Below are 12,682 nucleotides of genomic sequence, written 5' to 3'. Positions count from 1 at the left end.
CCCCCAGCCAAACATTTCCTCACTGGCCTCCATCCTACCTTCTTTCATGCCAAAAAAACCTCCTGGTTTCCTTTTGCCATGTTGCAAGACCACCTTGCCATGGTAGCACAAAAGAGACACCAGCCCATTCAGCTACTCGCCTTTAGGTGTAGTCATCACCAGAGGTCACTTCTCCAATCATCCTACCTCTTTTTGAAATGCAGTGATTCAAGTACCCTTTCAGGTTTGCAATCAATAAACCATACAGAAGAGATGGGGTCATTTAAAAGAAAAACAAACAAACAAATAAATAAAGATATAATTGTAATGTTAAAAAAAAAAAAAGGCTTTGTGTCACTGGGAGGATTTTGTATAGCTTGTGGTGTTTAAGGAATTATTTAATTCCTGGAACTACTGCATATAAAACGGCAGTCTGAGCATCAGTGAATCTTAACTTACACAACACAAGAAATACAGGGTCTCTGCAAGATTTGTTATTGAGTGAAATCACTACATCATATTGGAAATAGAGCATGCAAATATAAATGTGCCTATTTTAACTATAAAATGTTATACCAAATCCAGTCCATGTAATAAATCTAAGAGATTTATTTGATTGGACATGCTTTGCCTTTATTAGTAAAATTGATTTGGGCAGTGTCGACAATGAAGTGACTCTTGCAAAGCAATGGATGAAATCTTCAGTAACCTTGACTCCTGTTAAGTGACAAGCATTTTCCAGTTTGTCACATCTTCTCTCAGTCTGAGAAAAAAAAAAAACAAAAAAAAAAAACACCAAAATATGCTATGCATGTATACTACAGTAAAGTGTGACCACTGAGCTGTAGCCATTTATAAGTGGTCCTTTATAAGCCTCTCTGGAAGATATGGTCCATGTTCTGTAACATTCTACTGTCAGGAATGCATCCTAACTCTCAGTAAAATTAATTACAATAGTTTGAAGTTACTGTCAGTCCTGAACTTTAGCTGATTAATACCACATTTTACTAGCCATTAGATTATTTGTGGATGAAATTCCAGCCTTGTTGCAAGTTGATTGAAAAGTTCTCTTTGACTTTGACACACTTAAGTTTTACCCAGTAGATGCTTTCTGAGGGGCTAAGATGGAATTCTGGATCTACTTGTAGAATGTCTATTCTGTGGCTTTCAGAATTTTTTTTCTGCATGACTAAACTATCTATGCAGCTATTATTACTAATGAACTGATTTACACTTTTACTATTTTATCCTGGCATGTCTTTATGCATATATTCAAATATTTGATTGCCTAAATTAAGAAAACAATGATACCACTCAGCATCGTATCGCTAAAATTTATCAGCGAGGCATAGATTATAAATATTTTTGAGTACTTTAATCAGAGGATGTGTAAAATGAATGAAAAAAAAAAGGGAATGACAGCCTCTGCTTTGAAACCATGCTGATGGTGCAACTAAATTAGTATATTATTCAGAATTTATTAAATTGCCTGAGAGAGAGCAATTGTTGGTGAGATATTTTTGTTAAAATAAACACAATAAAAAAACTAGAACAAAAAACACCGGTTAGTTGAAGCCACCTGTGTTTTAAGTAGCTTTGCTCAGATTTACATAATAGAAACATACTGATTTTTGAAGAGGTAAAATAAATGCATAAATTTATAAGCTACAATAAGTTATATGGGTTTTAATAATATGACTGCTCTGAATTAAGTCTTTCATGATCAACCACAGTTTTTTGTATCTCTCTGTTCTCCTTCCCACTTTTATACTGTTTTAAAGTTTAGCGATTTTTTCAATTTATGAAATATTACTGAAAATATAGGTATCTGGAGTTCATGTGTTCTGTCAGCCTCTCTGTAGCTGTCTGTCTGCTAGCCTGTCTCTATTTTCCTGCAGTACTGGTCCTCACTTACACGGAAGTGTTGATGAATTCAGAGGCACCTCTCGGCTGCTAAATTAACCACATCTGGAGTCAATCCCTGCCAAGATGCTCTATTGATTTCTGTGGGGCACTGGTGGAAGGGTTCTTGGCTCATTTACAGTAAGGGAGATTTTTTGCTTCCAATAACTAGATTTTCAGGACACTGTGCACCAGCATATCCCAGTGTCAACAGCCTGTCATTAAAAGCAAATGAGAGCCTCTTCTGCGTTGTTCTGCTTGTCCTTTGTAACCTTATCAGCCTTATCAAGCTTCCACAACTGGACAGGCTGTCACATTTTTCAATATATCCTAAAAGTAGCAGGAGCTGGAGATATCCAAATGTCAACTTATAATGGCCTGCTTTTTCTCTTTTATTGTATAATCAAATTCCTTTTCCTGTATTAAAAAGTCTCTTTTCCTGTATAATCAAATTCTCCTTTATTAGCGTAGCTGGCTCTTATATGACTTTTCAAAATAATAAAGGAGATGTTTCCTTCCTAAGCTGCTGCTTCTGGAGATTTAAAAGGGGAAAAATGGGTTCATCATACATAAAACAACACGGGTCTATTACCGTAGATTTACATTGGTATCAGACCTAATTCTAGCACAATCGATGTTCCTGACCTTCACCCATCTTATCCATTCAGATGTACAGCCCATACGCCACAGTTGCTATTTCCCATCTACTGCCACTATCTTTTTTTCCTCCACTGCATTAGAAAGTGTAGAACTCCTTCCACTGAGTATTTCTTTGATAAATTGCAACAATTTGGTCAATAATTTCGTTGGCTGGAGGGCCACCTCTTGCTGAGTTTGGGGAAAACTTTTAGCAAAATTCATTTCATCATTTCTGGGAAGGTGAATGAAATTAATGAAACTAGGGAAAAAAAAAAAAAACACAAAACAAAAAACAAACAAACAAACAAACAAACAAAAAAAAAAAACACAGAGATTGTACATAATAAACTGAACAAATGCTTATTGCATTTGTTTGAAGGGCTGTAGAGCTCTGTGCCAGGAAATCATTCCTCCATTGAAAAATCTGCCCAGGCCTGGCCATGGAATATCATTGAAATATCTGATTACAGGCTTCACCCATGGCGAGGAGAGACATGTCCAAGCTTTTCAGCCAATTTCTCTGAGGACACTTTGTGCTGTACATGACTGATTCCACATGGGCTGAGAGCAGTGTTTCAAACACTGCTTATCCTGCTTGCTGTGCAGAAGGGTGCTGGAAACAGGAAAAAGAAAACAACTATCCCATGGTGTCAATTCCTCCCTTTCTGGCCCCTCAGAACTGGGGAAGATTATTGGAGGATTATTAAGGGTTGTGTGAAGGGATGAGAGTTGAATCTAGATGGTGAAAGAAATTGTAGACAGCAGATAAATAAAAAAAAAAAAGGGGGGGGTAAAGTTGGTTAAGGAATGGGATGATTTAAAAATGACCAAGAATGAAGATGACATTCTGTAGTGGATAAATAGATTGGGTTAAGAAAACAAGGAAAACTGCACCAAGGAGATGGATTGGGACTGGAAATCAGTAGGTGGGGGGGACGGAGCAGATGGGAAACTGTGTTTTGGATGGCAAGCTGCTTGGAAGGAAGTTCAGAGGTGAGAAATCAAAAATAGAAATCTTCTTGAAGGCTAGCTCAGACTTTTTTCTGAAGCATAAATAGCACTAAGAGACTATAAAAATGTCAAAAATATCAAAAAGCGCCAGCTTGGGGACAGACTGAGGTCTGTCTGATCCAGTATTCCATTTCCAGGACACTTTTCCTTAATTTTTGCTTTATTCTAGGAAATTATATACCATATAGCTGTTTTCTTAAAATGTGGCCCATATGGATAGGACAGGGGTCATCATAAAAGCACGGGCAACCACTGCTTTCTTTTAAAATGCTACTGAGGAGAAACATTGCTGGCTGTGTTACTGCTGCTCTTTGATACAACTGTCTACGGTGAGCACATTGGATTGGGAAATGACAGAGATGGGTTCAATCTCATTGAAAAATTAGGGGGTTCAAGCTGAAGGGTCCTAATTACCACCCAAAGAAACTCATGTTTTGTTTTCTGCTCCCATGACTGTTTCTATTTTTTATCCTCTGGATGTAGCGTGCACAATTCATCGATGGTTCTATAAGCTAGAGCTTCCCAGGTACTAGGTGGGGCTCATGCCCTGGCTTGTTTGCCCTCTTGTTCTCTCTCCAGTGTGAAGCTGCTCCCATGGGATGGCAGTAAGGGGCTGCAGCTTGGTGGCTCTGGTGTTCTCTAGGGAGGGTGGATACACAAGGACTAGGGCCACCACATCCCAGTGCCATACTTGGAGACCAACCACCAGCTGTTTGGCCAAGGGAGAGGAGTGGACCCGTTGCCACCTTTTTCCTCCTGCGGTGATAGAGAAGAGAAGTCTGAAGTAGGTCTTTTCAGGAGCTGCAGGGGAAGTGCCTGAGGGAAGGTTTATGTCTCAACATTCCCCCTACTTGTATTTCCTCTAGGAGATGGTGATGAGTGCAATCACTCTGGGAAGACCTTGACCATAGCCAGAGGTGCTGACCTCTCCCCACCTTTTGTGTAGATGCAGTCACACCTGTATCCCACTGCAGGTGCCCTAGAGGTTTACTAAATGTCCTCAGTCACTTGCCTAAACTAAAAAACATTCATAGTCAGTAATGGGAATGAAACAAACAAACAAACAAACAAACAAAACCCTATCCTGGTTTGCAATTCAGAATCTAATGTGTGAAGGATCAAAATGTGTCCACATAATAACTGTTACAGCAATGATGGGTTTTGTGTATTTGAATGAGCGTACAAATTATAATTTTTAATGAACAGTTTGGATTAGACAAACTTACAAACATACAGAAAATAATGTTTCTAAATGTAGGTAGCAATGCCTAATGTTTCATGTAGATGCTGTGCATCAGTTTAACTGTACATCCTGCTGAAAGATCTTAAATTCATTTCTTTTGTTAAATTATGTATTATCAGACAGGAAAAACATAGTAAGTGGAAGAAAATGAAATAATTAGAGAGAAGCTTTGTACGTTGGATATTGCTCAGACATGTGATCTCTTGAATATTTTGTTCCCTAGGGGCCAGCACTTCTGCATTAGGCTTTTTTTTTTTTTTTTTTTTTTTTTTTTTTAATATAAATTGGTTGAGGATGCAGGTCTGTGCATGCTGGGATCTCCAAAATATTTTCTTCCAGTTTTTGAAAAGTGCTGAGCCACTAGAGTAACAGACACTGCCTTCACCATAGACATGGATGCCCAGCACCTTTCAGAATCGAGAAGTGCCTCCAAGGTAGAACTGCTGGCTGCTGCTCACAGACAGACTGACCCAATTCTAGCATCACACTGGAATTTGCCCTCCACAGTATCCACAGAATTCATCACATGAGGTTTACGTGCACCCTAGGAAAAATCATGAATAGCAGACATTCCTCCAAGTCATCTACCAGATTTCTGCATCCCCCCTGGCTCAGGACCTGCCCTGACTGTGCTGAAGCCAGTGGCTGAACTCCATTACCCCATGGCAGCAAGACTTGTTTTGTGAATTTGATGCATCTACCATCCATTTTATAGTATTGCTGAAGAAGACATGTTCTCTGCAAGTGCACTGATGACAACGGTAACTTTTGCTTATAAAGGTATGGACAATTCACAATGGATTTTTGAAGGTAGTTACTGTGGTGGTGGTGAGTGATCACTACTGGTTCATGATGACCTATTTGCTCCTCTTCAAAGCAATGTGCTACTGAGAGTGTCAGGATGAAAAAAAAATGAGGCCTGACTATCTAAGTTGAAAGACAAATGTACTTAATACAGATAAAGCCTGAGGGGAGCGTGTTCAAAGAAAAGACTTGTTGGACTTCAATTCCAGCTGAGATGTTGCCTACTAGCAGAACAGTTGGTGACTAGTTGCCACCCTCAGTCCCCTGGGGTTAAGTGGTAACTGAAGTGCTGTATAGTATTTGACAAATCTTTCAGTGAGTTAATTTTGCAACTACATTGTTTTTTTTGGAGTGGTACCATTTTAGGCTGCCCAGTTTAAGACACCTAGGGCTAGATTTATTTCTCAGGAGTGCTAAATATCTCTTGTTGCTTTTGTCTATGAACTAATAAGGTAGTTCAATTAGACCTACAAGAAAATGCTACATGGGTCAAGTACTGCCCAGACCTGCCTGCCCTGGGAACCCTCTGATTTCTGTGCTTCAGACTACGTGATATTGCCTACTTCTCACAGGAGGCTTTTAGGAAAACTAATTAGTTCATTTTTGCACAGTCTTTGAAGGCTAAAATGCCACCTAAATATATTGCTGAATATGATCATCCAATCCCTCTGCTATAATCAGTCTTTTAATTAATGGTATTAATTTGAAAATGGAAAATTCTTTTCTAAAGAAATGAATATAAATGTCACCTGGGAAAAATGTAACCATGCTGTTATATTACATGCATAATTATGGTAAAAAAATGTGTGCGAAATGTGATCTAGAGAAACGTGTTATTATAGTTCCAAATACCAAAGAAATGAAAAAAGATTCCAGGCTTAATTAATTAAGGGAAAATCTGAAAAAAAATCAATGTGAATGAATTATAAGAATACATTATTAAATAAGGAAACCTTTAGACTAGATAGAGCTTATATTTGGACAAGAGGTGATGGAAGTAGAGGTGAGAGAACATTTTGGGAGTATTCAAGCTGCTGAATTTTATTTTTATTTCCTCAGCATGTTGTGGGATGCCTTCCATAAGATGATGGAATAGATGACGCTCTGCTCTCCTGCCTCTGCATTTCACAGGGTAAGTAAAGAACTGCTATCAGGCAATATAAATTCTTAACCATATGGACTGTTTTCAAAATTATTACTGCCTGAATTTTCAGTAGCAGGAAGAGTAATCTACTTCTTAAAAACAGGGAAAAAATGTAAGTAAATGTTAACCGTGAGTTCTCTAGTGACTTGTACTCACTAGTAAATTTGCATTAACATAGTGATCAAACCTATCAAAAGAATGATCAATAGACTAATTGAAATGTTTCTTCTTCTAGACCCTGACAAAATTTGGAATAACCATGTCTCAGTCAAAACACATTTCTGTCAACATTATGAGACAGCAAACTCTCTTTTCTGAATCTTGCCTGCATTCATTCTCGTCTTAATCTCCTTTTGTTCTATTCAAATGTGTATTTTTCTGACAATTAATAATAATTCATTGATGATTTGTGTTCCTTTCTATATAAAAGGGGAAAAAATAGGTTAAAACCTTCGCTTAAAACCCGTACAGTATGGAAAGGAGGATGTTGAGTCTGAATGCAGCCTGGCATTTAGCCATATGTTGTTTAACTTAAAGCTTGTCTCTGCCATTGATGTCCAGATGACTACTAATGTGAAATTGTTAAAGACAAAGCAGTTGTTTAAGTGTAGTGGCAAATCAGGGCAAAATGCTTAGCACTGTGCAGTAAAAAAAGCTAGTTATTGAAATAATTGAACCAGTTAAAATCAACAATCACGCACATGTTTATGACTTCACATGTATGTTTACATACCAGATAAAACGATAATGTAGCAGTCCATTAACAGACAAAGAGCAGTGGCATTACATCCATCAAGCTAAGTATCTAGATCTGAGCATGTAACTAAAATGCAGAGGATAAAACAGAACATTACTCTGAAGCACTTTTACAAAGGTTTGATCAGTCCCACTGAGGGGCAAGGTAGGGCTGCTTAAATTCCCTTATTATCCTAATGTCAAGGTCCGAATTAAAACACTTCTTTAACACACGAATCCTATGTATTTCTGTTAGATGAATTGCTATAAAATAAACAAGGCCTATAATCAGGACTGAGACTTTTTTTTTTTATGGTAATTGTCTGAACATGTTTTCAGAACAAATAGTCCCTAAATTAAACACTATAAGAAAATACTCAAATAATGGGTTTAAACACCTTTTTTAGTTCCACTGGCACAACTGCCTGCTTCACCCTCACACTTTCACATACTTATCCTAAGAGAGTTTATTCAACCACATACATGGTCTACATTGTCTGTAGTGACCCCACCCAAAAACAAAACAAATAAAAAAACAGCTGATTTAACTGATTAAATCAGATTAAATCAGCTGATTTAGCTGATAAATCTATCCATATAACCCAGATTTTATTTGGAAGAAGGTGTCCAGGGGTGAGCAAAATTTAAAAATCTCCAGATTTTCTGCAGTCATGTTATATGAAATTTTAAAGTAAGACAGATATGTGCATGGTATGCATAATTTATATATTAAGCAAACTAAACAGGAAAACTTTATGAGCAGTCAGGCTTTACAAGAAAGTTCTTGTAGCTGTTGAAATTGCCATGTAAATCAATGGAGTTTTCCTTTAAAAGATTTTATTTAATAGAGCCTTAAAAATTTTTTATTATTTATTTATTTGTTTATTTATTTATTTTTTTGCTTTCTGTGGAAGAAGATTAAAAGCAGATTTATCAAGGTATTTAGCATCTGCCTAAACTGAGTTAGGCAAAGACTTCTGCCCAAAGCCAGTGGGACTGTTCACATGCTCAAACTCAGACACCTGCTTAAGTGTCTTGCTGGAGAGGGGCCAGAAACGTAATGGTGGACCAGCTTAAGCCGATTAGAAATGTTCTGTTGGCTCTGATGGCAGCAAGACCTAGCCTTTATTGCCACTTTGCAAACTACAGTGCTCAAAAGGAAAAAAACAAATCAGGCACTGTGTAGTTCTCTCAGTGGTCTATTGGGTAAAGCTTAGGTACCAAGCAAATGTAGCTTATTTAGCAGTAGCTGGAAATGTGTATGACTGAGAACAAGTCTATTCTTCTACATGACAATAAAAATTGTTCTGCTGAAGAAATTCTCAAAATAGAGATGAAATGACTTATTCTAATATGCTGCCTAGATCCCAAATCTCTCTAAAATGAATACGGAAAGGAGGAATAAAGTTAAAGAAAAGGCTCCTCTTTGCCAATACCTTCAGGAGTTTAAAAAGAAAAGATGCTTTTAATGATGTTTCTTTCCTTTTTAATTGAACGCTGTTGCAATTAGCATTTTTAGAAACCTGAGCTAGGTGGTTATATTGCTTCTTACTGCTTTTCTAAGCAGCTGGTTAACCAGGTATTAATAGGCAAACGGGAACCATATAGCCAACCAGTCTCTGGGCAAATCTAATGATTTCCGCCATGTCTCTTGCTGCAGAAACCTTTATATTTGTGTGCTGCGAGCTCATTAATCAAAGGCTGAAGAGCCCTTTCCTTCCTACTGACAGGATTCCTTGCAGGGCCTTCTGCAGCGATAAGTCTCCAGCTGACTACAAATTATCAATACCGATTACCAGATTGCTGCAGTGGGGAGGGGACGGCGTGCTCGGCACTGCAGGGCTGGCCAGACTCCCACAGCCCTGTCTCCTCTCCTCTATTTGCATATCCAGCTGTCTCATGCCTCCTTCCCAAGGGTGCCACAGCCAAGGTAAAAGGCTTTCAATCCCCACCGATTATTCCTCGGGAGCGGAAGATCAGCATTCAGATAAATAAATGTGCAATGTATCACTTATAGCCAGCGCCAGGAGGATTCGGAGCAACTTCGTGCAACACGGTTAAGAGTGGTAACAGCATCTGCACGGAATGGGAGTCTTTTCTTAGGAAAGGAGCATAATTGCGGTGGGGCACTCCATCATTATTTTGTGTGATTTGTGTGCTTTAATGGTGAATGATTGTGGAAACTTGTATTTGAATGCGACAAGCGGAGGGTTTGCCTCATTCCACACCCACCCACCCCACCCCCCCCCCCCCAAAAAAAAAAAAAAAAGGAAAAAAGAAAAAAAGAAGAAAAGAAGAAAATAAAAAAAAAAATAAAAAGAAAGGAAAAAAATAAAGAGAAAGAAAGAAAGAAAAGGAAAAAAAGCATGAAGTAGCAGGGTTTGGATGCTTTTGACCCCACGGTTGTTCTGCGTCTCCCTCTCCCACGCCCTCCCCTGCGATTTTCTGCTCCTCCACCCATCTCAGCAGCCTCCCGCAAACAAAGGGGCAGCAGCAGCAGCCGGGCTGGCGCCGGGCCCCCCCGTTTTCCCCCTTCACCCCCCCCCCCACCAGGACCAACGCCCGGCGGCCACAGCGGGGCTGGGGGCTGGAGCCCCCCCTGGGGCCGGGGCCGCTCCCGGGATGCGGGATGCGGGGTGCGGTGCGGCGGCAGGGCGCGGCTCGTGGGGGGGCACCGAGCAGGGCGGGGGGGCTGCCAGCTCCAACGCGCGACATCGCCCCAGCCCCGCAAGCTGCCCCTTGGGAGAGAGAGCCAAAGCAGGGTGGGAGCCGCTAGAAAACACCAGCTAGCGACGATGCAGTGACCTACTTCCCTCCCCCCACCCCATTTTTTCCCCTCCATCTTCCTTCCCCCACCCCCCCCCTCCCCGGCAGACTGCAGGTGCGGGCGGGCGGCGGCTCCATCTCCTCCTCGCCCCCCCGCAGCCCCCGGCGCCGGGCTGGGCGCGGCCGGCCCGCAGTGCGCTCCGCAGCAGGTGCCCGCCGCAGCCCCCCACCCGCAGCCCCCCCAGTCCGTCCCCCCTCGGGGTGCCTCTCCCCTGGGACCCCCTTTCCCCAAATTACCCCCCCCACCTCCGTCCGAGGCTCTTTTGGGAACGAAAAAAGGGGAAGCGCTGCCTCCCGCGGCTGGGGGCTGCGGGGCGGTGGGAGGCGTATTTACGGCGGGGATAACTTTCCGGCTCGTTTTTCTTTTTTTTTCTTTTTTTTTTTTTTTTTCTATTTTTTTTTTTTTAATAAATATATCTGCCTCTGTATCTTTGGTGCCGTGAGATAGACTAATGTTTAAAATCAGAAAAGCGAAATGAAAATTGTCATTTTCGGAAATGAGGCTGCGCTCACGCTGCCGACCTCGCCCATCAGTAAATCCTTCATCCGATCTCAGGATGCTAAAAGAGACCCGGGGTCCCCTCCCCTCTCCCCCCTCTTTTTTTTTTTTTTTTTTTTCTTTCTCCATCAAAGAAATAAAAATATGTTTAGCGTCGTCTTGATTTTTCTAAACTTTAGGGCCACTGAGAAGAGCTGCCGGTGCAGGCAGTGCTCCCAGGAGTTGTACTGGCTGAAGGAAAAGAGATGCGTTTTCTTACCCATTGCTGTTTTAGCCATGGTGGGATGTGCAGGCTCTCAGAGGTGGTGAAGGCAAAGGGGTCCAGCTACAGCAGTGGAGAGAGGGAGAGAAGACTGAATAAGGCACTGAGTCAGCAGAGTGGGGCTGTGCAAGAGAAGGAGCAAGAGGCAGGAGCCCATGAATAATTATCACTCCTCTACCCAAGCAGATTGGCTCTAGAGGTCCCCTGACATGACTCCTGCAGAGCCAGAATCTCCGGGCATTAAATATTGATCCACCAATGGTGCTGGAGTACAAAGTGCCAGAATGCAGTTTGAAATGGAAATCAGTCCTTGAATGCCTCTCCCCCCTCGGTCTGGCTTTAATAGTACATTCCATGTCAAATGTTTTATGTCTTACATGAAAAAAGCCTATTGGTGTTGAAGGCGCTGCTGTTGCTACCTGTGAAACATGCAGAAATTCATTTTAACACATTTTATTCCAAAGGTCTGACCAAAAAAAAAAAAAAAAAAAAAAAAAAAAAAATATTACCAATGGAAAGGGTTTCAATAAACCATTTCAATAAACCATATCCATAAAACAGCTGCTTAGATTACTTTTTCCTCTGCATCTCATTTCCTACAATTGCATGCAGATACCATATACAATTGTTTTATGACACATATTTATTTTAGAGTGCCCAAACCTAACTCTGAACAACTCACATCATGCCAAAACCTGGGGAATGACAGCTGGACCTGCTCACACCCATGAAGGGCTCTGGGAAGCCCAAAGCAGGATAAATGTGAAAAGAAGTGCCAGTAACCACTTCCTTGATGAACACTGGGAAGTTGTGAGCCTGATTTACTTGATGAAGAGTGCAGAATGTCACCTAATAAGACTATTACACAAAAGGGGGTGGACTCATTTTAAGGATTCCTTTTTATTCATTTTAAGGATTCTCTGTCCCTGTCAAGAGGAAAGCCGGTGACGTGACTGATGGCTAACACATGTGGGTGGTGATCTGAAATGCTTGCTAGAAACATGGTAGTGCAGAGATGTGCATGCACACCTCATGGGCTGGAAGCAGTTGCTGGCTTGGAGGAGTCACTGCCTGGGGCTGTGCTGCCCCAAGGACGATGCACCACGCTTGCAAGGCCATCTCATCCTGCTCTGCCCAACTGGAGCTCATTTGTCTCTCCCAGGGGGAAACCAGCCTTACTGTCAAAGGCATGCAGTGATAACAGACTCCCAGGCTGCTGGCAGAGAGGCAGCCATCAGGTGAATTTTCAGCTCGGAGTCTGGAGGATGCTACCTGTGGGGTTGTTTTGTGGGGTGGGTGAGAAAGGTGGTGAGCGAGCAGAGGTCTCAGGGAGGAGCTGTGTCCTGCCGGAGCAGGCAGGGCACTGGCACCGTTCTCCTTCCTCCAGCAGTGCCATCTGCAGCTGCTCAGCCCATGCACTGTGCCATCATGAGCTCCAATGCTCTTCCTCTGCGTGCGCTTCCCCAGGACAGGTAATGCAGGTTTATTCTTTTCGAGCTGCCTCCAGGGTCAGAAGAGCATCTTTGCGTAAAGCAGGGCCCGGAGCCTGAGGCCAGCTTTCTCTTTTGAGTCACTATCGATCGTTTCTGAATTGCAGACACTAGGTTTTTCCTCTAAGTGAGAGCAGCACGGTCTGGA

General features: G+C 41.5%; 1 protein-coding gene across 1 annotated transcript in view; it reads right to left on the bottom strand.

Annotated features, from left to right (window-relative positions):
- STMN2 (stathmin 2) overlaps positions 1-11,267 on the bottom strand; it is a 36,006-nt gene extending 24,739 nt beyond the window's left edge. The window contains exon 1 of the mRNA XM_032183333.1: positions 11,042-11,267. Coding sequence (XP_032039224.1) covers positions 11,042-11,060 — 19 coding nt within the window. The 5' untranslated portion in view covers positions 11,061-11,267. The remainder of the gene's footprint in view (positions 1-11,041) is intronic.
- Between the last annotated feature and the right edge of the window lie 1,415 nt (positions 11,268-12,682).

Source organism: Aythya fuligula, chromosome 2 (assembly GCF_009819795.1).
Source record: "Aythya fuligula isolate bAytFul2 chromosome 2, bAytFul2.pri, whole genome shotgun sequence".
In the NCBI taxonomy this organism is placed as follows: Eukaryota; Metazoa; Chordata; class Aves; order Anseriformes; family Anatidae; genus Aythya; species Aythya fuligula.
Note: the sequence above shows the minus strand (reverse complement) of the source record. Positions and strands in the feature narration are given on the sequence as shown.